This window comes from Rhineura floridana, chromosome 2 (assembly GCF_030035675.1).
Source record: "Rhineura floridana isolate rRhiFlo1 chromosome 2, rRhiFlo1.hap2, whole genome shotgun sequence".
Lineage (NCBI taxonomy): Eukaryota > Metazoa > Chordata > Lepidosauria > Squamata > Rhineuridae > Rhineura > Rhineura floridana.
Genome location: NC_084481.1, coordinates 226,910,769 through 226,937,930, shown reverse-complemented (window position 1 = coordinate 226,937,930; position 27,162 = coordinate 226,910,769). Strand labels below are relative to the sequence as shown.

Genomic DNA, 27,162 nt, shown 5'->3' with positions numbered 1-27,162 from the left:
ACCGCCAGTTCAGACCCCATGAGCGTATATGTGAAATTAAGATTTTTTGCTCCAATATGCATAATTTTACACTTGTTTATATTGAATTGCATTTGCCATTTTTCTGCCCATTCACTCAGTTTGGAGAGGTCTTTTTGGAGCTCTTCACAATCCCTTTTTGTTTTAACAACCCTGAACAATTTAGTGTCGTCAGCAAACTTGGCCACTTCACTGCTCACTCCTAATTCTATGTCATTAATGAACAAGTTGAAAATCGGTCCCAATACCGATCCTTGAGGGACTCCACTTTCTACAGCCCTCCATTGGGAGAACTGTCCGTTTATTCCTACTCTCTGCTTTCTGCTTCTTAACCAATTTCTTATCCACAAGAGGACCTCTCCTCTTATTCCATGACTGCTAAGCTTCCTCAGAAGCCTTTGGTGAGGTACCTTGTCGAGGGATTCTACGATATCTACCCTCGAGGAGAGCTGATGGAAGCACGTCAAATCTCACCAATGTGATTGCTTTTCTATGTCTAGCGCTGGAAAGATTAGTGAAATATTGCACAGGTACAAAACCCTTGGAGAAGGAGGTAACATCAAGCCTGGATGCTGCCGATGCTAAGTGGGTTTGAAGCTCCATATCCAGTATACGTTGGGAAATAACTGATAACGCTCTAGAAAATCCCATCGTAGCAATAGCCGGGAGCGAGAAACCAAGAGTTGCAAATTTCCTGATCATAGACTTGTGCCAGTTTAAGTCTCCAAATGCGGGCCTCAATTGTAGGAAGACCAGCTTCCAGTCTCAAGATGTTATTAGAGACACATGGCGGTGTTCCAAAAATAGACCTCAAAATAGATTTAGAAAAGGCAATCGCCTGAGAGCCATAAAGCAGTTGGGAAAGGACCTTTGCAACAAAGACCTGTATCGCGGCGGGAACATATTGTCCTCCCTTGGAGTAAAAGAATGACAAAAGAGCCTTTGATGTCCTCCGGGCGGTGGTTATGGCATTCTTTACATGAAGATGCCATGCTCCCGAGGCGTGGAAGGTCATTCCCAGGTAGCGATATGATGAGATCTGTTCTATTGGGAGATTGTTCAGTTGCCAGCTGTGTCTCACCTTTTTCTTGGTAAACACAAGAACTTTTGTCTTGGCATGATTGATAACAAGCTGTTCCTCGGTACGGTAGTCTACCAATGCCCGTAATAGTCGGCGCAATCCGATGCTTGTGAGCGATAGCAGCACTGCATTGTCTGCATAGAGTAGTATGGACAGTGGTTTGTTAGCAAGAGTCAGCGAGTGTGATGGGATCTGTGCCAAAGAGGAGACCAGGGAATTTACATAAAAATTAAATAAAGTTGGTGCTAAAACACAGCCCTGCTTTACGCCCTTGTAGATGGAGATTGGTTTAGTCAGATGGCCTACATTATTGCATCTGATACGAAATTTGGTATTCTCATAAAGGCAACGTATGAGAGTTAAAAGGCGCCTACCGATGCTGGATGACTCAAATTTTTCCCAGAGCCTAGCTCTGGGTATTAGATCAAAGGCCATTTAAAAATCTATAAAAGCCGCATAAAGTAATCCCCCCTTTTTGGTTGAGTATTTCTCTACTAAATGCTGTAGGACAAGTATGTGGTCCAGCATGGAACGTTCCCCTCCGAAGCCAGCTTGTTCCTCGGCTAGAATGTTCTCCTGTACCAGCCAGCTTTGTAGTATATCAAGCAAGTGAGAGGCATATAGCTTGCTGACTGTATTCATCAGGCTAATTGGCCTATAATTGGCTGGATTAGAATGGGAGCCTCTTTTGAAGATTGGAATTACTGTGGCTAGACCCCAGTCTTCGGGAATATTGGCCGTGCGGTCAATAGTCGTAAAAAGCGCTGCTAGGACTGGTGTCCACCAATCAGTGTTGTGCTTGAATATTTTGGAGGGAATATTATCTGGTCCAGGAGCCTTGCCCAGTTTCATCCTTGCAATAAGAGAAGCAATTTCCTTGGGAGATACCAGTGGCCAATCAGGGAGATCGTTCGGAAGGATTAAAATATGAGAGACAGACTCCTGCCCCTTTGCATGGATGTTGTAGAAATATGATTCCCATGTTTGCACAGGGATATGATATTCGGAACTGGGAGATGGTTTGGGCCAGCCCCTGTTTACTAGACGCCAAAAGGTGGCCACATCTTTGGTTTCTGAGGCCTGTATAAGAGTTTTCCATTGTTGTAGCTGGGCCAAGCTTTTTTTCCTCTTAATCATCGATTTGTAGTTCTTTTTCAGGACAAAATATTCCGTGGGTAGTACTGGAAGGTCTAAAGTTCTATGTGTTCTGTATTTTGCCACTAAAAGTTTTTTCATTTCTCTACACTCCTGGTCGAACCAAGGTTTGGAACGGAACAACAAGACACCAGGCTTTGCTGCATGATTTATGCTTAAACTTTTTTGAAGTTCCTCCGACAATTCATGGTAGAGCGCTAACAGAGCTTGGAAAAGTTACTTTTTTGAACTACAATTCCCATCAGCCCCAGCCAGCATGGCCACTGGATTGGCCTGTTGGGAGCTATAGTTCAAAAAAGTAACTTTTCCAAGCTCTGAGCGCTAATATATTTATTCCAGGGGTCGGTGACATGATGTTCTTGCGTAAGTTGATATTTCTGTCTGAATATAGGATTCCCTTTATTTCCAGCTCTATTTTGGGTGACCATTTGACACGAGCAGATTTCGTTGGTAAGTCTGTACCCACCACCGGGGACCAGTCAGCCAGGAGGCACCTATTGTCACAATGAAATGATATAATTAATGGGAGATGATCACTCTCCATATGACTCCCAACCACGCAGCTAGCGACTGATTTTAGGAAGTCGGATGATACTATGATGAAATCAATTACAGAGGCGCCAGATCCAGAAAAGAAGGTATATTCGCCACTCCTATCACCATTCACTGAGCCGTTCAATATGGTTAGATTAAAGTTATGAAGCATTTGCAGAAGGCAATAGCCTGCATAATTACATCCTGGATCTTTAGAGTGTCTTTCAGGCAAATTAAGTGCCTCATCTGTAGGCGGTGGAATTTCGTGATAGTGAGCTTATAGTGCCCTGTCATTCGTACCAATCCTGGCATTGAAATCTCCAGCTATCACTAGCACCGCTTCTGGGAATGATGCTGTCAGCTTGGTGAGAAAGTGCTCCAGTTTCTGGCTATTGGCTTTTACCATACTTTTTTGTCGGCATGGAGATAAGTAGACATTTATAAGGATGAATCTCATTTGATTTGATTCTAAGAGCAACGCCATAGCAAGCCCGGGTAAAGTGGTTAGCCTGTTAACTGAGACGTGTAGCGCTGTAGAGACCAAGACAGAGAGCCCTCCTTTGGGCCTACCACCTTTGTCGCTTGGTAACGCCTCAAGCGAATAAGCAGAAAAGCCGCTTAATTCCACTTGTTCTCTCGCCCAAGTCTCCTGTAAGAAGATGATATCATACTTTTGGATATATTCCACAAATGCGGGGTGCATAATCTATCTTCTCCAGCCCGCAGTATTCCAAGATATAGCTGTGAGGTTGGATATAGGGGGATTCTTGGTATATCAGGATGCAGTTGGAAGCTTCCTGGGAGCTGGATAAGCAGAGAACGCACCTTTTACCTTGCTAGGGCTAGAGGATGGACTGGGCTCTGCCGGGAGATGAATTATCGCCTCAATGGTATGGTCCAGCCAGCTGACATTTGATATTATTGTCTTGGAGAGGAGAGGCCCCACCTGGTCAAATGATTTAGATGGGGAACCCTCTTCTTCCTGCTGCAAGTACCTCATGTCAGTCCAGGAGGGGATGGAACATATGTTCTGTACGTCCTTTCGAGGAAATTCATATGTTGGAGTGTGATTTGGTCGATTACTTCCAACTGGAGGGTATGAAGGGGCGAGGTCTTCATTCGTAAGGGGGGGAGTGTATGGGAGGGATGAACAAATGACTAATGGAAAGGTGTGTCAACACCCCACAAACAACTCAGGTTGAATGCATTGTCATATAATCGCCCCTTAAACAAATCGGAACGAATGTTCGATAAAGACAGGACATAGTCTAACCACCATGTAAGCTTTGTGCAAGCAAATCAGGATGAACTCTCAATAAATAGATTATCTGAAGGGGCCTAACTTTAACCTCTAGAAAAGGAGCTGTTGGCCAGTGTGTTTTCAGTTGCCTGTGTTAGGGATGCAAGAAGGCATCATTTTCTGCTCCGCCCTTTATTTGTCACACACAGAACTGTTTCCATTTTGCTGCAGTCCGTTTTGCTGCAGTCTGACTTTTGCCAGAAAAATCTTATTCGTCTTGCTGTCTATTGTGGCAAAATTACGTAACTTATCTAAATTACCTAAGTTATATTGTCATTACGTTATTCCACTCCATTGACTTAAGTGCAAAGAAAACCCAGTGCAAATTGGGGGGGGGAGTAATCAATTACATGTCATTTGCAGACTGAAAGCAATAGCAGCAGCAAATACTGGATTGATTTTTGTTGTGGACATTGGATGAACAAGCGGACATTGGCAATTTCAGCTCCTATCTCTGCATTTGTTGGAGAATTCACAGAAACCGCGCTCAAAGTCTCAAGGTCCCCGGGATGCCACTTCAGAACAACCAATAAAGCCTTCAAAACCTCCTTTTTCCAGTGGGTTGTAAACTGATACACAGTGGCGGCTGGTGGCTCCAGTCCGAACTTTCAAAGCTTGAACTAAAACCTGGAGTGGATGCCACTGCCCCACTGACATGGAGCCACCAGCTGCCATTGCTGATGCAGGGCTGGCAGTCACTTACACACCTTTGCTTCCTGACGTCCCCCTCCCAAGTGTCAGGGCTGGATCATGTCCTTGCTGCTGTTATCCTCCCAAGTTAAGTTTTAACCCTCATTTACATGTTGTGTGGCAAATATAAGACCTATGTAAACTTTCTAGTATTAATTACACCTTCGGACAGTTAGTAGGTTCCAGAGTTGTAAAGAATATATGTGGGTGCCATAAATGAAATAGACTATAATGAGTAATGAAACAAACCATCACCACCCCATATCCCTGGCTGTCTGTGTTCTTGGAATCTTTTCCGTACACCATTTGGAGGCCGTCAAGTTTCTCCTGTGCAAACATTACAGCATCTAGAGGGAATGAGAAATGCCTACCCATGACCACTGAATCAAATGTGAGACCTGATAGGATCAAGCAAAGCAAAAGCTGGCTTGAGGCCTACAGGATCCCTGCTGTTGTGATGGACAGGCCAACTGTGTCTGAGCAAAAGCTCCATTGCTACCTTCCCCGCCTCAACTGCCCACTTCCTGTGGAGCCACAGAGTCTGGGGTGGAATGTTGAAATCTGTAAGTTCGTGAAGGCTTTTCAACATGCAAATTCAGGGAGACCACCACCATACTTAGATTATGCCAGCATTTTGTTGTTATGTGCTTTCGATTACAACTTATGCCGACCCTATAAATTAGTGACCTCCAAGAGCATCTGTTGTAAACCACCCTGTACAGATCTTGTAAGTTCAGGTCTGTGGCTTCCTTTATGGAATCAATCCATCTCTTGTTCGGCCTTCCTCTTTTTCTACTCCCTTCTGTTTTCCCCAGCATTATTGACTTTTCTAGTGAATCATGTCTTCATGATGTGTCCAAAGTATGATAACCTCAGTTTCATCATTTTAGCTTCTAGTGATAGTTCTGATTTAATTTGTTCTAACACCCATTTGTCTTTTTTGCAGTCCATGGTATCCACAAAGCTCTTCTCCAACACCACATTTCAAATGAGCTGATTTTTCTCTTACCCGCTTTTTTCACTGTCCAGCTTTCACATCCATATAGAGAGATCGGGAATACCATGGTCTGAATGATCCTGACTTTAATGTTCAGTGATACATCTTTGCATCTGAGGACCTTTTCTAGTTCTCTCATAGCTGCCCTCGCCAGTCCTAGCCACCTTCTGATTTCTTGACTATTGTCTCCATTTTGGTTAATGACTGTGCTAAGATATTGATAATCCTTGACCAGTTCAATGTCAACATTGTCAACTTTAAAGTTACATAAATCTTCTGTTGTCATTACTTTAGTCTTCTTGACGTTCAGCTGTAGTCCTGCTTTTGTGCTTTCCTCTTTAACTTTCATAAAATCATTATTGTTTTCTGCTAGTAAGAACATAAGAACGTAAGAAGAGCCTGCTGGATCAGGCCAGTGGCCCATCTAGTCCAGCATCCTGTTCTCACAGTGGCCAACCAGGTGCCTGGGGGAAGCCCGCAAGCAGGACCCGAGTGCAAGAACACTCTCCCCTCCTGAGGCTTCCGGCAACTGGTTTTCAGAAGCATGCTGCCTCTGACTAGGGTGGCAGAGCACAATCATCACAGCTAGTAGCCATTGATAGCCCTGTCCTCCATGAATTTGTCTAATCTTCTTTTCAAGCCATCCAAGCTGGTGGCCATTACTGCATCTTGTGGGAGCAAATTCCATAGTTTAACTATGCGCTGAGTAAAGAAGTACTTCCTTTTGTCTGTCCTGAATCTTCCAACATTCAGCTTCTTTGAATGTCCACGAGTTCTAGTATTATGAGAGAGGGAGAAGAACTTTTCTCTATCCACTTTCTCAATGCCATGCATAATTTGATACACTTCTATCATGTCTCCTCTGACCCGCCTTTTCTCTAAACTAAAAAGCCCCAAATGCTGCAACCTTTCCTCGTAAGGGAGTCGCTCCATCCCCTTGATCATTCTGGTTGCCCTCTTCTGAACCTTTTCCAACTCTATAATATCCTTTTTGAGATGAGGAGACCAGAACTGTACACAGTATTCCAAATGCGGCCGCACCATAGATTTATACAACGGCATTATGATATCGGCTGTTTTATTTTCAATACCTTTCCTAATTATCGCTAGCATGGAATTTGCCTTTTTCACAGCTGCCGCACACTGGGTCGACATTTTGATCGTGCTGTCCACTATAACCCCGAGGTCTCTCTCCTGGTCGGTCACCGCCAGTTCAGACCCCATGAGCGTATATGTGAAATTAAGATTTTTTGCTCCAATATGCATAATTTTACACTTGTTTATATTGAATTGCATTTGCCATTTTCCCGCCCATTCACTCAGTTTGGAGAGATCTTTTTGGAGCTCTTCGCAATCCCTTTTTGTTTTAACAACCCTGAACAATTTAGTGTCGTCAGCAAACTTGGCCACTTCACTGCTCACTCCTAATTCTATGTCATTAATGAACAAGTTGAAAAGTACAGGTCCCAATACCGATCCTTGAGGGACTCCATTTTCTACAGCCCTCCATTGGGAGAACTGTCCGTTTATTCCTACTCTCTGCTTTCTGCTTTTCAACCAATTCCTTATCCACAAGAGGACCTCTCCTCTTATTCCATGACTTCTAAGCTTCCTCAGAAGTCTTTGGTGAGGTACCTTGTCAAAAGCTTTTTGAAAGTCTAAGTACACTATGTCCACTGGATCACCTCTATCTATATGCTTGTTGACACTCTCAAAGGATTCTAATAGGTTACTGAGACAGGACTTTCCCTTGCAGAAGCCATGCTGGCTCTGCTTCAGCAAGGCTTGTTCTTCTATGTGCTTAGTTAATCTAGCTTTAATAATACTTTCTACCAGTTTTCCAGGGACATAAGTTAAGCTAACTGGCCTGTGATTTCCAGGATCCCCTCTGGATCCTTTTTTGAATATTGGCGTTACATTTGCCACTTTCCAGTCCTCAGGCACGGAGGAGGACCCGAGGGACAAGTTACATATTTTAGTTAGCAGATCAGCAATTTCACATCTGAGTTCTTTGAGAACTCTCGGGTGGATGCTATCCGGTCCCGGTGATTTGTCAGTAGTATGGTATCGTCTGCATATCTTAAATTATTGATATTTCTCTCTCCAATTTTCACACCTCCTTCATCTTGGTCCAATCCTGCTTTCCGTATGATATGTTCTGCATATAGATTAAACAAATAGGGTGATAAAATACACCCTGTCTCACACGCTTTCCAATGGGGAACCAATTGGTTTCCCCATATTCTGTCCTTACAGTAGCCTCTTGTCCACAGTGTAGGTTGGGGCATCAGGACAATCAGATGCTGTGGCACCCCAATTTTTTTTAAAGCATTCCATAGTTTTTCATAATCTACACAATCGAAGGCTTTGCTGTAATCTATAAAGCACAGGGTGATTTTCTTCTGAAATTCCTTGCTCCGTTCCATTATTCCACAAATGTTTGTGCTATGATCTCTGGTGCCTCTTCGCTTTCTAAATCCAGCTTGGACATCTGGCATTTCTCGCTCCATATATGGTAAGAGCCTTTGTTGTAGAATCTTGAGCATTACTTTACTTGCATGGGATATTAAGGCAAGTTTGATAATTACTGCATTCTCTGAGATCCCCTTTCTTTGGAATTGGGATGTATATTGAACACCTCCAGTCTGTGGGACGTTGTTTAGTTTAACGTATTTGTTGAAAAATATTTGTCAAAATTTGGACAGATTCAGTCTCAGTAGCTTGTAGCAACTCTATTGGTATGCCATCTGTTCCTGGTGATTTGTTTCTTCCAAATATTTTAAGAGCAGCTTTCACCTCACATTGTAAAATTTCTGGTTCTGGATCATACGGTTCCTCCATGAATGAATCTGTCATCCTCTCATCTCTTTTATAGAGTTCTTCAGTGTATTGCTTCCATCTTCCTTTTATTTCATCTCGGTCATTCAGTGTGTTCCCCTTTTGATTATTCAACATCCCTACTCGTGGTTTAAATTTCCCTTTCATTTCTCTAATCTTTTGGAATAGGGCTCTTGTTCTTCCCATTTTGTTGTCCTCTTCTATTTCTATACAATAACTATTGTAATAGTTCTCTTTGTCCCTACGTACTAGTCACTGTATTGTTGCATTTAGGATTCTGACCGTGTTTCTATCTCCTTTTGCTTTTGCTTTCCTTCTCTCTTTAACCATTTTAAGAGTTTCTTCAGTCATCCATTGAGGTCTTTCTTTTTAGCTAGAGGTATTGTCTTTTTGCATTCTTCCCTGATTATGTCCCTGACTTCAGTCCAGAGTTCTTCTGGTTCTCTGTCAACTAAGTTTAAAGCCTCGAATCTGTTCCTTATTTGATCTTTATATTCTTCTGGGATGTTATTTAAATTGTATTTTGGCATTATGATTGCTTTGTTTTTCTTCTTTAGCTTTACTCTGATTTTCGATACGACCTGTTCATGATCTGTACTGCAGTCTGCTTCTGGTCTTGTTTTCACAGAAAGTATGTAACTTCTCCATCTTCTGCTACCAATTATATAATCAATTTGATTCGTATAGTGACCATTTGGTGATGTCCGCATGTACAGTCGTCTTTTCGGTTGCTCAAAAAATGTGTTTGCAAGAAACAAATTATTGGCTTCACAGAATTCAGTAAGTCTTTCTCCTGCTTCATTTCTATCTCCTAAGCCCCATTTCCCCACAACTCCTAGTTCTTCTCTGTTCCCTACTTTTGTATTCTAGTTCCCCATAATCTTGTTTGATGTGTGATCAATTTCTTCCTGTACCTCTGTGTAAAATCTCTCCAGTTCCTCTTCTTCTGTGTTTATCATTGGAGCATAGACTTGGATGATGGTCACGTTAATAGGTTTCCCATTTAATCTCATTGATATCACTCGCTCAGACCTTGTGTTGTAGCTCCTAATTGCTCTTGCTACATCACTTCTCACTATTAAAGCAACCCCGTTTCTTCTAAATTTCTCATTTCCTGCATAAAATATTTTGTAGTTGCCTGACTGAAAATGTCCCATTCCCGTCCATTTTAATTCACTCACACCAATTATTGTATTGTTGATATGTTCCATTTCTTGCAGAACAGTTTCTCACTTTCCCTGGTTATGCTTCTCACATTCCATGTTCCTATTGTGTGCGTCGTACAACTCCGGACTCTCCTTTCGTATCTGTGTTTATCAGCCTCTGGGCTTCCTTTCGGCTTTGACCCAGCTGCGTCATTAGTCACAGCGCTACTCGTACTTGTCCTTTGTTCTTCCCCAGTTGCTCAGTGAGTGCCTTCTGACCTGGGGGTCTCATCTTCCAGCACTATCTCGTGTTGCATTTTCGATACTCTGTTCATAGGGTTTTCGTGGTAAGAGGTATTCAGAGGTGGTTTACCATTGCCTTCCTCTGAGTTTGGATGCATCTTAGTCTGGTGTCTCAGCTTTGTGCATCTTAAAGGGGGATGCTAGCATTTACTGTTGTCAATGTGTGGTGATTTTTCACAGCTAGCTTTAACACTGGGAGGGACATGCAGCTATCTGAATGGTCAATTCCTGTTGAAAACCCTAGAGTGTTGTGAGCAAGCAGCAGGGATCAGAGCTGTGTGATCTGCACTTCCTGCCAAAGGATCTAGCCTGAACTTCAACAATGATGTGAATTTCAACAAACTGCATATGCAGTCATTCTAATCCATCAGCAGCTCTCACCTTCCTCTTCTTTGTTAGAACAAAGACCTTCCCGTTCAACTCCATAGCCTTTGATGTCACTGTAGAATGCCTTTCAAAGTGTGAGGTTGGCCTGCTGATGGAAATGCAGGCATCACCAAGAGAGTTGCATGTTCCTTTCTTGAAATTTGTCTTGAAGGTGGATTTTCAACCGTGCCTTGAAAGTTCTCTGACAAAATGCAAGAAGCTATAATACTATAGTGGACAAGAGTATGGCTGGCAAATCCCCAGATCAAATATCAAATTAGTCACGAACACACTGGACATGATGTTAAAAACATAGGGTGATATTTAACTAAATAGTGGTGCTAGCCCAGTGGGATTTTCCCCCACTCCTTCCTCCATGTGGGCCCCGAGCCATCCATAAATCTTCCTGGAGGGCTGTGGGAAACCCCAAAACAGATTTGGGGGGAGGGGGAGGAGACGGGGGGATTGTTCCATCAGTGCAAGGATTTATCTTTGTGCAATGGAACAATCTGCTTAGTGCCATGTTGTACACAGCCTGTACTTTAGCATTACAGAAATGAGCTGCAGTGAATCCTGGCCTTGCATGTTCCTCTCTTCCCACCCTTCTTCTGCAGCTGTGAAGAGATCGGAAGTTCTTGCTACTGTTTTAGATTAACCGCTGCTTGCCATGTCATCTGAACCAAGGCAACCTGTGGTTAATCTTGTCTATGGTTAGTTAAAAGAAGCCAATTTCAAGACTTATTTTATGAAGCTGGCTTGTTTCAACTAACCATAGCAAAGGTTGACCATACTTTAGGGTATGGACGATATGCTTATTTAAAATGGATGTGAAAGCATCATATCTCCTTGAGGTTATGCCCAAGTGGGAGGGGAAAGTTTGCAAGCCCGAACCTTCCTGGGCTTGTTCTTGTTACATTAAACCAGGGTTGGGAAACCACAGGTTCCCCTATCTTGCAATAAACCGTGGTTTAATGCTTCGTCCAGACGCAGACACCAAGTGGCTTTCAGTAAGCCAGTCTCTCTTGCTGTTTGCAGTATGGGAATATTTTACAGGATTGTTGTGAGGATAACTACGGTTTGTCTGTGAAGCGCTTTGAACAATCTAAAGTGATTAATAAATGCTAAGTATTGTTAATCCCAAATTCTGATGGGCCTCCTCTTGGGCCTTGTTGTACATCATAAGATCGTAGGAAGTTGTCTTATTCTGAGTTCAGCCCATTGGCCCATCTAGCTCAGTATTGTCTACACTGATTGGCAGCAGCTCTCCAGGGTTTCACACAGAGAATCTTTCCTAGCTTTGCCTGGAGATGCTGGGGATGGACCTGGGACCCTCCTGCATCTGAAGCTCATTCTCTCCCACTGATCTATGGCCCTTCCTTTCTGAAGCCTCAAGTTATGTTAACTTTATTGTCGAAGCAGGGAAATGGGGAAAAACACATCACTAGTAGTTGTTGTTGGCGACCCTATAAATCAGTGACCTCCAGTAGCATCTGTCATGGACCACCCTGTTCAGATCTTGTAAGTTAAGGTCTGTGGCTTCCTTTATGGAAGCAATCCATCTCTTGTTTGGCCTTCCTCTTCTTCTACCCCCTTCTGTTTTTCCCAGCATTATTGTCTTTTCTAGTGAATCATGTCTTCTCATGATGTGTCCAAAGTATGATAACCTCAGTTTCATCATTTTTACGTCACTATGTGCGTCACTAGTACAAGATGTGAATTTAGATGTTGCTGTGGCACCTGTCTTCATCTAAACTTCAGCTCAAAATGTGGGAATTTTAAGAGAGATGTGAATTTTAAATGAGTCTTAATTGTTCTTCAAAGGCACTTAAGTTGCGGAAATACTACCTGCACTTAAAATCTTATGTCTGTCTGTCTGCTCCGATGTGTTTGCTCAACAAATTAACTTTTATTCCTTTGTAAAAGCCCATCCTGAAAACCATTACGTACGGTAGCTTAAAAAGCCCTGCAGAGATTAATTAAAAGTAGCTTCCCCTTCTTAATTAGGGCTCTCTGGAAATAATTAATTACAAATTGCAACAGGCTTGCTGCACAATATTTGTCTGATATTGCTTATGATAAAGGAAAGTTTTTACCTAATATGTTTATCAGTGACATCGGGAAGCAGCTGCTCTCTGTTACAGTAAATCTGACATTAGTAAAACTTATTTTTCCGCTCCTCCGTTTCAAAAGAATCATCGCTACCAAACCATTATTCCGATACTGTTAAGGTCCTGGGAAAGAACGTCATGTAAGAAATGGGAAATGGGTCGTATAATAGTGTGCTTGATGTGATGCTTTCAACCCAGAGTTATGAGTAATCGTTACCCTTCATGGTGCAAATGTCCTAAAATATAACAGTCTTAAACATCCTGTTGTAACTTCTCAACAGGGCCAACATATTTCGTTAGCGCCTGTTCCAAAGATCGAGGAAGTGCTCTACCAATATCAACCGTTGCATGTAGAGACCTACGGACCTCTGGTTCCAGAGGTTGAATCACTTGGAAAATCTGGGTGAGTCTTTTTAATGTCATTATCGGCAAGAGTGTATTCAGTCTGGGAATTTAACACCTTATCTCCCCCCCCCAAAGCAGAGTGAAATAAAGGGAGAGAAAAAAAGCAAAAGCAAAACAGACCTTAATGAAATACTAGACTTCCTGCCCAAATCAGTATCTTGTTTGGGTGGCTAAATGTGATTTTTGTTTCTCTCTCTTTCTTGCTCTTTCTTTGCTTTTCTGGTCTTTTATAGATCAGTTGAGAATTTGGCTGGACCACATTAATGTTTTCAAGGATGCCGTTGGCAGTCGAGGAGAAGTAGTTGTTCATTTTCAGTTGCATGGCATTAAAGAGCAAAAAAATCAGAGGAAAATTGAGGGGCTTGATTTGCCCAGCAGAAGCAGCAGGCCAGTAAAAATATCAAGGCTGGTCCTTTGCCATGAGAAAGGTTAGATCTCACTCTTTGACCCGAAGCCCAGTAATGGATTCCATCCATTGGGACAGTGTCCATTGCCCAACCTCCATTTGAACATGCATGGGATGACCGGCTTAGTAGCTCTGCAGCTGCCATTCAGCTTCCCCCATGGATGACCTGTGGGCTTGTGTCCCAGTGCAAATTGTGTGACGGTTCTGACTGTATGAGCCAACGTCTCCATGCGGGGACACAACATGCAACTCCCACGCCTTCATAAATGAGAGGCGTTCTTGCAGATTTTCTCTCTCATAATACTAGAAACTAAGGGGGTAATCCAGTAAACTGAATTTTGGAAGGTTCAAGATGGACAAAAGAAAGTCTTCTATGCAGCACATAGTTAAACTTTGGAATTCTTTTCCACAGGAAGCAGTGATGGCCATCAACCTGGGTAGCTCTAAAAGAGGATTAGACAAATTTGCGGAGGATAAGGCTACTTATCAGTGGCTATTAGTCAGGATGGTTATGTCCTGCTTCCACTACTGGAAGCAGTATGCTTTTGAATACCAGTTTCTGGGGAGCAGCAAAGGTAGAATACTATTGTGCTCCTGCCCTGATTGCAGCTTCCGATTGCCATCTGGTTGGCCACTATGAGAACAGGATGCTAGACTAGATGGGTCACTGGACTGATAAGTATGGATGCTTTTATGCTTTTTATTTCCCCTTCATTTCAACAGACTGCCCTGAGTATTTGAACAAAGCACAGAAATAAGTATTAGCATAGGTAGACAGACAGTGTTTAATTAGTCCATTAGCTACCAGGCCAAGTTCAAGGTTCTAGTTTTAGTGTACAAAACCCTATACAGCTTGAGACCAGGATACCTGAAAGGTTGTCTTACCCCTTATATACCCAGTCGATCACTGCACTCTCCAGGTGAGGGCCTCCTGCAGATACCATCTTATCAGGAGCACAACGTAGGAAGTGGACCTTTAGTCTTGTGGCACCTCCCCTTTGGGATTCCCTCCTCTTAAATATTAGACAGGTGCCATCTCTGTTATCTTTTTGGTGCCTACTGAAAACCTTCTTTCAACAAGCCTTTTAAGGAGAGAACTTATTCTGGTCTGAATCTGTGCTGGAATTGTTTGTTAAGATGTTTTTAAAGCTTTTTTTATTTTAAAAAAGATGTTTTCAAAGATGTTTTAATATGTTTTAAAGTGTTTTTAGTGTTTTTGTTTGCTACCCCGGGCTCTTTCTGGGAGGAAGGGCTTGATAGAAATTAAATAAACAAACAAATAGGCCCAGCAGTGAATGGTGCATAGCTTTTGTCTGTAACTATAAGGATGTACAAAGAGCCCAGCTGGGTCAGACTAAAGGCTTCTCTAGACCATCCTCCTGTTTCCCACAGTGGCCAACTCAATGCCTATGGGAAGCCTATAAGCAGGAGATGAGCACAATGTCATTCACTTGCTGTTGCTCCCTAACAAGTGGTAATTTGGACACATGGTGCCTCTGATCCTGGGAGTCATATGCAACCATCGTGACTGGTTGCCAGTAATAGCTTTATCCTCTGCAAATTTGTTTAATCCCATCTAAATTGGTGGCCGTGCTGGATTTGCATCTCAAGTCAGGACAGTGGAGGCAAATAGTCAGATTCCATGGTGCTACTTAAGCTGCTCTGGTGCAAATGGAAGGTTGTGTTCCTGGAGAGAAAGAGGCCAGATTGAACGGTGGGATACAAATGTAGTTAAATTAATAAATTGTTATGTGAGGCAGAGGCTTCTAGCTGTACCTCTTGTCATTAGATGCACTGGTTTTAAAATGGCAATGCCAAGACATCCATCATAGAAATGAAAGCAGTTAAGGAAGTAACCTATGATGTCATTCTGTAGAAGTCTTGATTATTTTCTCGAGGGCCTGTTTTAATTGAAGAGTCCTTTAAGTTTTGGGTTTTTCATCCAAGCAGTTGTTCTGTGCTTTTCTTTCCGTTATCTGGTGTATCACATTATTAGAGGCAAATATTAATGAGCTTTCCCAACCCTGGCGCAGGCTGTGCTTGCAAACGCCACCTGTTAGCGGAGCAGCTGCGTGGGCCTCCAAAGCCCTGGGATTCCTCGTGACGAATTACAATGTGTGGCAGGAAACAGGCCCCTCATTCCGTCTCGGGGACCTCTTGGCATTTCATATTTTCCACTAGTTTTGAGAACTGGCTTTCAGCAATGTATGTGAAACAGCCTTTTCATGTCCTGCTTGTTGGCACACGGCCTAAATTCATCATGCAACTTTGCTGTTTGTTAAAGACAGTACATTTGACAAATAAATAACATGAGAAACATGATGAGTCAAAAGCCACCAGGTGTTTTTGGACAACAACTCCCATCATCTCTGATCATTGGTCATGTTGGCTGTAGTGGGAGTTGGAGTCCAACGACATCCAGAGGGCACCACATTGGCTACTCCTGCTCTGGCTGATGGGGCACTTAGGGTGATTCCCCACGCCCCTGAGCTTTGGTAGAAAAATGAAATGGACTGCCTTCAAGTTGATCCCGACTTATGGCGAGCCTATGAATAGGGTTTCTTGGTAAGCGGTATTCAGAAGGGGTTTACCATTGCCTGCCTCTGAGAGGCAGTGACTGGGCCAAGGTCACCCAGTAAGCTTCATAGCTGTGTGGGGATTCGAACCCTGGTCTCCCAGGTCATAGTCCAACATCTTAACCACTACACCACACTGGCCTTTGTAAAGGACTGAGCCTTTAGTCTGGCAGGCCTCTGCCCTGAAGAACTTGCTGCCAGTAGAGCTTCAGCAAGAATCATCCCTGCCTTCTTTTAGATGTTACCTAAAGAAATGTTAGAGAGCCAGTGTGGCTTAGTGGTTAGAGTGTTGGACTATGACCTGGGATACCAGGATTCGAATCCCCACATACCCATGAAGCTCCCTGGGTGACCTTGGGCCAGTCACTGCCTCTCAGCCTCAGAGGGAGGCAATGGTAAACCCCCTCTGAATACCGCTTACCATGAAAACCCTATTCATAGTGTCGCCATAAGTCAGGATCGACTTGAAGGCAGTCCATTTCCATTTTTCAAAGCCAGTGTTATTTTAGACAGGCCTTTTACATGCAAATTTTCTTTTAACCAGCCAGTGTCTATGGATGTTTCCACTTAGTTTTTATTGATGTTTTGATTGGTGCTATAATTTTTGTATGGCGCATATTGCCTTGTTGTGATTTCACAAAAGTACTATTGATAAATATTTAAATTTTAAAAAATTCAATTTTTATCCTGCCCTTCCGCCAAAGAACTTGAGGACATGTACATAGTACTCTCTTCTTCCCCCTTCCCCCACCCCCCGGGCCGCCAATTTTATCTTCACAACAACCCTGTGAGATAGTTAGGTTGAGAGACTGTGACTGACCCAAGGTCACCCATTGAGCTTCATGGCTGAGTCGGGATTTGAAACTGCTTCTCCCAAGTCCTAGTCCAGCACTCTAACTGGTACAACACCTGGCTCCATCATTCAGGGTCCTGTTCCTAGGCCTCATCTGCACTATATATTTATAGTAATATCATACCACTTTAAACAATCATGGCTTCCCCAAGAGCATTCTGGGAGCTGTAGTTTAAGGGTGCTTAAGAGGCGACCCTTAACAAACTACACTTCCCAGGATTCTTTGGGGGAAGCCATTACTGTTTAAAGTGGCATGATCAGAGCTTGGAAAAGTTACTGTTTTGAACTACAACTCCCATCATCCCAATCCAGTGGCCATGCTGGCTGGGGCTGATGGGAGTTGTAGTTTAAAAAAGTAACTTTTCCAAGCTCTGGGCATGATACTGCTTTAAAGGTATAGTGCAGATGGGGCCCAGACCTAATGTCTAAGAACTCTGTTCCTCCCCACCTGGCTCAAGCAGCTCAGTGAAAAAGGTGCTGCAATTTTGCTGAGAAGGCTGTTGCAAGTATGCTGTGAAAGGTTATTAGAAAGACTGGTATATATTTTTGAAAGACCCATCTCATGAAATGCCCTGAAAGTAATAAACAATGTCTCCAAAAAATCAATAGTAAATGCTACCAGAAGTAAATTTTCAGAAAGCAGCAGGGCAAAAGTAATACGCTGCACTGGCAGCAAAATATAAAAAATAAAATAAAAAGGGGAAGAAAAAAGGCGGGGGTGGCCTTTGCTCCTGAGATTTGAAGAAGCTGAGGTCTGCACATCGCTTTGGGAAACTGACTAGTAAGCAATAGATTGTAGTAATCAAGTTGCAGTATTATTTTAGGAACATGAAGTTTTTGCTGTAGCTTATGACTAACAGTTTTATATTTTTTAAAAAAGTAAAGAAGAGAGCGTATAGCGAAGTGAAATGGCACCAGTCTTTATGGTCTAATGCAGTGGTTTTCAAACTGAGTGCCAAGACATCCTAGGGTTCCATAGAGACTGACCATGGTGAACAAACATGCCTGTGTTCCTCCCACAACCATCCTTTACATCCTGGTGTTGCACAGCCACAGGGAGTATCAACTGCATACTGTGGTGCATACTCAGTTCACACAAGGTGACAGTGAAGAAGCCCAGCACACAACCTGTGTGCCACGGATGTGTTCCCTTGAATATGCCCCATATCTGTGTGTAGGTGGTTGGGGTGGTTGGCAGATGCACACAGATTCCTTGGCAGAATAGTTCCTATGGAAAGGATTTCCTGAAGCTAGAGAACATGGGAAGACATGATTCACTAGAAAAGACAATAATGCTGGGAAAACAGAAGGGAGTAGAAAAAGAGGAAGGCCAGACAACAGATGGATTGATTCCATAAAGGAAGCCAAGATCTGAACTTACAAGATGTGAACAGGGTGGTTATAGTTCATGACAGATGCTCTTGGAGGTCACTGATTCAAAGGGTCGCCATAAGTCGTAATCGACTTGAAGGCACATAACAACAAGAGAATGTGGAAACTGCAGATCTTGTGCATGAATGAGAAAGCAGGATCAAAAGGCAAGAAAGGGAGAACTTTAATATTAAAGTTATTTCATTGTAACGTTAAAAATGTCCCAGTCAGCCAGTCATGCCCTTTTCGAGGATACTCTATTCCATACACCTCATTCATCAGTCATCATTCAATGCCCTCTGAGCTCTTGTTGGGTCCCCCCCCCAACTTTGTGTGTGCACAAACCTTGAGGCTCCCCCAAACTTGCTGAACCCTCTCTCTTCTGTGTGGATGGTGCTGCTTTCATCAACTAAATATTCGTGTAGCCAAAACACTTGCACACCGCATTTTATCAATAATTTCAATAATTGAAAACAATTATAAACAATGCAAGCAGAACAAACGGCAGATAAAAGCACAATTATTGGAGAAGCGCAATTATTAATTGGAGAGTTTAAAAAACAAAGATTTTAAACTTAGTATAAACATTCTTAAAGAGGCATACCTCCCTGCAGAGGGCTTTTCCTAGCTGGGGTGCCACTGTCAAACTCTCCCCTCCAATAGAGGTGGTATTTGGAGAAGCCTTAGGTTGTTCTGTATTTAACTCGCCTGTTTCACTTGTGGACAGTGGAGGCTGGTCCGCTAGGGTGATTGGGGCACTACCCCACCAATCTCAGTCTGCCCACAATCAGTCCTCCCCCACTTACAACCAGTCCAGAGGTGGCACTGGCTACTGGCTTCTCCCTCCATAGTTTCAGCTTTGCCTTTTCAGAAAGAACCCAACAGGGAGGAGGATGGGGGGAAAAACTAGAATGAGTTGGCTCCACCTCTGGCTCCACCCACTGTTGGCCTCCCTGCCTTCTACCCTACAGGTCCCAATGAGCACGAGCCACCCCACTGCTTGCGATATATAGCAGAGTTGATGAGTATTGTTAGGGGGTTGTCTAGGAGTCTCAACCCCCCGGGTCTTTTGTGCCTGGCCCAAGATCACTTACCCTTCTCTCCTGATTTTTTGTATACTTGATTTTGGTTTTTGCTTTGCTGATAGGGCAGCTGGGCATGCTGCAAAGCACAGCACCAGTGAGACCCCATCTACATGCTGTCTTCTTTTGCCCAAAGGCAAACTGAGCCCTGAGAGCAAAACCCAAAGTTTGTTTCCCCCCCCTCTGAAATTTGGCCTAAATTTGCAAATTTACATATAAATCAGCATGTACATATTTTATGCAAACTTATTTGTTTTATTTATTTAAGGTATTTATATACTGGAGAGTCAGTGTGGTGTAGTGGTTAAGGTGTTGGACTGTGACCTGGGAGACCAGGGTTCAAATCCCCACACAGCCATGAAGCTCACTGGGCAACCTTGGGCCTGTCATTGCCTCTCAGCCTCAGAGGGAGGCAATGGTTAACCCCCTCTGAATACCGCGTACCACGAAAACCCTATTCATAGGGTCGCCGTAAATCGGAATCAACTTGAAGGCAGTACATCATCACCATCATCATCATCATTTATATACCACTTGATTGCCAAGATCTCTAAGCTGGGGGTGGGAACCTTCAATCCGTGGGCCTAGTTAGGCCCAGCTGGGATCCTAATTTGGCCTGTGAGGTCATTTTCCCCAGACACTTTATATGATGTCAGATGGGAGACAAGTAAAGATGGGGCCTTCACTTTGAAGCATGTTTCCAAGTGGTTTCAGTAGAATGGCATTGTCACCTGACATCATTGCGATGTTACCTGACATCAAGGGTGTTGTCTCCCCGTTGTTGCAGGCAAGGATCAAGTGGATTGGGCCTACAGGAGTTGCACTCTACGGCAAAAGAATCTATGCACATTGCATCCAAGACGTAGATGCCAAATGGAGGAGGCACATCAGGGTGGTGGTTGGGCATGACATTTTCTCACCTCCAAGTGTGTAGAATTGACATTCTACAGGAAGCATGATTAGGGCAGCTGTATTGCTGTCTCTGAAGTTTTCTCTCTGTTTCTTGTTTTCTGTCCCCCACCCCCCAAAAAATTACCTAGGATTTTTGTGAAATATAGCTGTACTTATCTTTTTGTATTGTAAGATCAAAACATTGATTAATATCCATGCAGCTCCCAAGCGGTGTTTCTTTCTTTCTCTCTCTCTCTCTGGCACCGCCAGTTCCACTAATTTGCTCCAGATGAGATGGAAACACACGTTAATGTTTTGCCAATGAGGGCTGAGTTTTCCCAGTGCTGCGTGCTGAATGAGAATTCCCAAGACTGCTCTGTTGGCAGCTGAGATTTTCCTATGCTACTAACATAAGTTTATCCTTTTCATGTCTTTAGATATATGTCCCTCCTCCTCTCTGAGTGGCCAGGTTGCACTCTTTTGGAATCCAGAGTTTGAGCTTGGTTTGTTCTGTTGCCACTTTCATCAAAGAGCTGTTCAACATTTTACAAGGCATTTTATAAAGTAGGATACTGGCCATGCTGCCGCTGCCCTGCTATTTGTTTACACTCTGCACTTTTTGTTCTGAATAACCTTTTAATGACAGCTTGACAAAATGAAATTAAAAAACATTTGAAATTATTCACTGAAAAAGATGAAATTAAAGCGTCGTTCAATAAATACAATAAAAGTTGAAAAATAAAGGAAAAAGACAGAAGAACAAAAAACATTGTTGCATGAATGCCCACCTGTCAATCACCTGACATCACAGTGATGTCATAGAAAGCATTCTTTTGCCCATGTGGCCAAGCTGCGCAGCCAAAGGAAGTGTTTATTTGCGGGGCTTGCTGGAAGCGCTGATCAGCACTGACAACAAGGCTTCGCTTGCCAAGGAGCAATCGGCAGGGCACTTTAAGGTGCCCACTTGTTCCTTGGCAGCTGTGCCTTTGCTTACTCCACACCTGATGTCACATATGATGGGGCAGGTGGGTGTGGCTTGGGGGAAATGGGCCTGTGGGTCACGTTAGGACCCCTGCTGAGCCTAATTTGGGCCATGGGGTCCCCATCACTGGGCTACAGCAATAGGCATCTGATAAATTCAAACAAATAAATCATTAAACAAAAACAATTGAGCAGAGCAGCATCTGTATCCAGTGGGAAGCAACTTCAGTGTACAGCCCAAAACTGTTGGAATACTACTGTTTTTTTAACCTTACAACAAAACAAAATGATATCGAAGGACTGAACGGACTTCTTGTGGCAGAGAGTTCCAGAGCGTGAGTGTCACAGTGGAGAAAGGGCCTTTTGTTCTCTGTACTGGCCAATCACACTTCCATCAACGGTGGGACATGGAGCAGGATCTTCTCCCAAAGAACTTGCTGATTGGCAGGTTGTCTAGGAGGAGGTGTATCCTGGTCCTAAATGGTGTAGGGCAGGCTTCCCCAGCCTTGTGCCCTCCAGACGCTTTGGACTACAACTCCCATCAGTCCCAGCCAGGACGACGCTGTTGGGAGTTGTAGTCAGAAGCATCTGCAAGACATCAGGTTTGAGGAGGCTAGTTTAGGGCTTTGAAGGTGATGATAGACCGATCCTTTTGAATTTTGGCTCAGAAACAATTTCGAAGACCATGCAACTGATGTGCTAGTGGAGGTCATAACCTGTGCTGTTTTAAGATCCTCACTGCCATGTTCTGCACCACCTGAAGTTTCTGAGCACTCTTCAAAAGGCACTAATTGAGCCTGGATGTGACTACAGCTATATCTATTGTGCTGTTCTGTTTTTCTGCTGGAGTTTTATCTGCTGGCTGTGATTTGTATGCTCTGTTCTATTTTTTATTGTATTTTGTGGCTTTATTGTAAGCCATGTTGAGAGCCATAACTGGGCAATAAATAAATAAGGTCTGAGCGACAGTGGCCAAATCAGTCTTCTCTGCCTTAATCCATTTGCCATGCAGGTTGGGACTGATGAGAGCTGTAGTCCAACATTGACTGTAGGACCACAAGTTCCCCACTTCTGCTGTAATGAGAGTGCTGCAAAAGGGAGAATCTGGCACACAGAGCTTTCTCTGAATCAAGACAAACCACCACCCAAAGCTGAACAAATAAATAAATGCTATCCCACACACCAGGAGATCAGTCCAAGGAAGCTCCCATCTCTTCCTTCTGCTGCTCTGTCTCGTCCTATCTCCGCAATGAGTGGATTGAATGAGAAAAATATTTTTAATTCACTTTACGTATTGATAGTGCTACGGAACAGTGGATATTAGAATAATGTAATGTTTATCAGTGAATAGCAATACAACAGAATTATCCCCTTTCTAGCAATGTTCAGACATTCATGTCCAGAAGTCGGCTTAATGCATATGCTGGAAATGAGATGCAGATGTACATCTGGCTGCAGATTTGTATCCACCTCACAGTATTCGTCCAGGTCCCATCAGACTGAAGCAGATGAGTTTGGGAATTCCTATCTAGGGACACTCATTGTTGCACATATCAAGAGCTGGATCAGAACCACTGATTTCTAGGAATGGATTTATTTTGCTCTTTTTTTTTTTTTTTTTTTGAATGTCCCTACTTCAGTTGGGCAATAGTGGCTTGGAACTATTTGGGGCTATTTTTTTAAAAAAAATAATAATGAGGGAAGCAGATAGCAGAAGCTGTCCTGCTGAATGGAAACCCAGGACAGGAATGTGGCCTCCTGCAGGAAGCCTGAAACCTCACTGTTTCCCTACTTTTCTAGATTCTTTATGGCAAAATATCTTCCGAGGTTTTCAAATGGCACCCTGTAGTATATGGATTTATATATATATATATATATGTGTGTGTGTGTGTGTATATATATAGGAGCACTTCTGTCAAGGTCGTTAGCGGAAGATGTTAGGAGTGGATCGCTTATGAAACAGAATTTTTCTACTTCCTGTCCGCCCACCTGTGGGTCTAGTGTGGGTTCTGTAAACGTTAACGGCCCCAGGAGGATGATAAAAGCCAAGAATATGGAAAACGTATAAAGGAAGAAAAAAGGAACCCTGCACCAGACTGTGCAGTTACTTATATTCCTAGTTGGCTTCAGTCGTGCATGTTACCACTAAATTTACCTCAAAAACCTGGCCTTACAGCAGAATGTCCCCAGTAATTGTTTTTGTTGGCTTTCGCCTTCAGAATTAACTCATTGATCTCACACGAGCCAGTGTGCTCTGAATACTTCTCCAGTAATATGTGTGTCCCCCCCTTTTCATTTTTAATGCAATCAGGGGGGGAAATGTTTCTGTTCTGAGCAGTTGTCAAACAAGCTTCTTTCATTGACAATCAGACGCAGGGCAGCTGAAGGGGGTTGTTTAGTCTAGAGTAAATACTCCAGAGATTACAAGGTCACTGTAGGAAATGTAATTAGACCATTTTGTTCTAGAATAGTCTCTCTCTCTCTCTCTCTCTCTCTCTCTCTCTCTCTCTCTGTGGTGTAAGCGAAGTAAGGCCTACAGAATGCTCAGTCAAGGTGCTTTGTCAAAATTACACACACTGTCTTTTTAGTGGCCAAAAGTGTTAGAAAATGAAGAAAATGAAGCTAAAGAATATTAGGTTAGAATTGCACTAGAAAGCCAGTGGCTTTTGAAGCATGTTCCGGGGCATAAGAGCGTAAGAAGAGCCCTGATGGGTCACCTCTAGTCCAGCATCCTGTTCTCTGAGTGGCCAGTCAGATTCCTGTGGGAAGCCTGCAGTTAGGTCCTGAGCACAAGAGCACTGTCCTTTACCCGCGATTCCCAGCAACTGGTATTCAGAGTCAAACTGCCTCTGACCATGGAGGTAGAACATGGTCATTGTGGCTAGTAGCTGCTGATAGCTTTATCATCTGTGAATTTGTCTGATCCTTTTGAAAAGCCATTCCAGTTGATGGCCATCACTGCCTCCCGTGGGAGCAAATTCCATAGTTTAATTACAGTGTCAGTTGCTGGCTCCATGTCAGTGGGGCAGTGGAACCCACTCTGAGTTTTAGTCTGGACTTTCAGGAGCTGTCCAAGGTGCTGCCCCGCTGACATGGAGCCACCAGCCACCACAGTTTAACTATGGAAATGGAAATGGACTGCCTTCAAGTCGATCCCGACTTATGGCGACCCTACGAATAGGGATTTCATGGTAAGTGGTATTCAGAGGTGACTTTCCATTAGTCCTCCCCAGCTGGCTAGGGCCTGCTGAGCTTGCCACAGCTGTACGAGCCAGCCCCTTCCTTGTCGCAACTGCCAGCTGGGGGGCAACTGGCCTCCTTGGGACGGCGTAACCCCTGAGCCACTCCCTGTGGGGGTGATCTTTAGCTGGCCCTTGACACCCAGGAGACACAAGTGGGGATTTGAACTCACAGACTCTGGACTCCCAGCCAGGCTGTCCTCCCCACTGTGCTGTACCAGCTGTCAGTTTAACTATACGACGTGTGAAGAGAAGATCAGTAATGGCAAACCAGCTTCCCTGAACAGAGGTGCTGTCAGGGCAGGACCTCAGGACAGAAGCCCAAGGCCCCGCTCGAGGAGGAAGGCCTGCAAATGCATCAGGGCCACACATTATCATCTCAAGCAGGGCTGAAGAACCTGTGGCCCTCAATATGTTCCTGGATTACCAACTCCTATTGTCATCCCTGTCCATTCTGTGCTGGCTGGAGCTGATTGTCATTGGAAGTCCAGCAACATCTGAAAGGCCACAGGTTCCCCATCCCTAATATAAAAGAGAGTGGGGGTGTTCAATCCAGAATCTAAAATTGTTGAACTGCACCAATGGCCCTGAAGGCGTGGAGTGTTGAATGGGTCCTACCGTTTGCTTTCAGTATCACACGGTGAAAGTAAGACCCAAGGGGCCTGGCCAGCCTTCTGTGTGAACTGGGTTCATGGGAACATAGGAAGCTGAGTTGGGCCATTGGACCATCTAGCTCAGGATGGTCTGCTCCAAATGGCAGCAGCTCCCCAAGGTTTCAGGCAGGGAGTCTGAGCCAGGGATTGAACCTGGGACTTTCTGCATGCAAAGCAGATGCTGTACCACTGACCTACAGTCCTGCATACGACACAGCTCTTATAAGAATCCTCTGCAAAGCGCAGTGCTTTCGTATTAGAAAAGTTTCCTGAAGGCAGAAGGCTTCATCTGGTATATGGAAGATATAGTGCTGTGCTGGCTTGAATAATGAAATCAATGAGGAGAATGTGACTGATTTTTCAGATGTATGGTATGGTGGGATGCGATCTGAATAATCTAAACAGGGTCTTCCCTTCCCTTTTCCAATGCGAGATTCAAGAAACCAAGCTAAGATGCCCTTGCCTTCATAGAAGAGTTTTTGACCCAGCGGATGCCAATGCTTACGGAAGAGGAAAGGAGGGGATTTTTGCATTTCCTCTCCTTATTCCAGCTGCCAGTGCCCTTGAAACAGAACAGGGTGAAGGTGCTGTGGAGGCTGCAGAGGGAAGAGGGGATCCCCTTCCTTCCTCATCCATTAGCAGAGGTTTCTGCATGGCCAAATGCCTTTCCAGGAGCCCAAGGGGGATCCCACCCTAAGTTGGTGACAGGCTAGTCCACATCCTGCGTTCTCCCTTTTCCTGCATGTTGAGAAGGCTTGTTTCCTCATCCTTTGACGACACTAGAAGTGTTTTCTAGACTTCATACAGTTTCAGGTGGCCATGTCATTCACGCGATAGCCTTGTGGTTTAAGCTTTCCATACTTTTGTGAAATGTCCTGAAGTAGTCTTTTCTCTGTGGAAAGACCTTTCCTGCACATGGAGCATTTTATGAGTGTTGGAGGGGAGAGGGATGCACTTGCTCCTCCATCCCATGGAAAAGATGGTTGACTCAGTACACATATGACCTGGGCTTTGGTATAAACCAATGTTTAATTTAGTTCAGTTGCAAGCCTGGAAGTCTACATCAAAGTATCATATTTGCTCAAAGCACAACACTCCGCTAGCAGCTGGTTCTTGGAGAAGAACCTAAGAGCTTTGCTGGATCAGCCAAAGGCCCATCATAGCCCAGCATCCCACATAGCCATCCTCACAGTGGCTAAGCAGATGCCCATAGAAACCCTTCAAGCAGGACATGAGCATGACAGCAACTGTCCCCCCTTGTGTTTCCCAGAAACTGGTATTCAGAAGCATACTGCCTCCAACAGTGGAGGTAGAACATCACCATCATAGCTAGTAGCCTTTGATAGTCTTCTCCTCCATGAATTTGTCTAATCCTCTTTTAAAGCCATCCAAGTTGGTGGCCATCACTGCCTCTTGTGGGAGCGAATCCCATAGTTTAACGATGTGCTGCGTGAAAAAGTATTTTCTTTTGTCTGTCCTGAATCTTCCAACATTCAGCTTCATCGGATGTCCACAAGTTCGAGTATTAAGGAGGGAGAAAATGTCTTTCTGTTTGCTAATATCTGAAAAGGCTACCCTGGTATGTCTTGGTAAGGAGGTATATTTGTGTGTGTGTGTGTGTGTGTTTTATTCAGCATTAATACTTTAAAACAAATTCCAGATAGTAAGTAAATGCATTTTCTGGGCTTGTCAATGTCATATCAAGAAATGTGTTTTTCTAGTTTTGGAATCTAAACGTCTCAGAGTCATGGAATGTTTCTAATAATAAAATAATGACTTGAACATATGCAGAATATACAGATTAACCGTTGTCAAGGCTAGAAGGTAACAGGGCTGTATTTTTGTTCCTTTGCATAACTGGCTTTAAATCCTCCACCGCTGGAGGGGAGATGCAGTGGGGTGGTGGTGTTCATTTGCTATACTTTCCTGTGAGACACTATTCCAAACAAGGCCCACCTTTGCAAGACGATATAGTTTTGCATTCGCCAGCATATATATCTCATCCTATTTAGGCAGCCATGGGTATATTGTACAATCTCAGTGAATGTGTTTAATAAAGGTCTGAAATAATTTTTGAATCATTTTACAGTAAAATAACAAATTAAATCAACCCCTTTGCAGTCATAAATGTCACCAATCTCCTTCCTACGGCCCTCCATCCCTTTACCTT

At 43.6% G+C, this 27,162-nt stretch overlaps 1 protein-coding gene across 7 annotated transcripts in view; it reads left to right on the top strand.

Moving 5' to 3' along the window:
* MNAT1 (MNAT1 component of CDK activating kinase) overlaps positions 1 to 27,162 on the top strand; it is a 207,814-nt gene that overhangs the window by 121,674 nt on the left and 58,978 nt on the right. For 3 of the 7 annotated variants that reach the window (XM_061612409.1, XM_061612410.1, XM_061612408.1), the window contains exon 7: positions 12,817 to 12,938. The exons of 3 other annotated variants lie outside the window; for them this stretch is intronic. In XM_061612409.1, coding sequence (XP_061468393.1) covers positions 12,817 to 12,938 — 122 coding nt within the window. Of the gene's footprint in view, positions 1 to 12,816; positions 12,939 to 20,556; positions 20,759 to 27,162 lie in introns of those variants that run through there. One more of the 7 variants, XM_061612412.1, reaches the window with a different exon arrangement.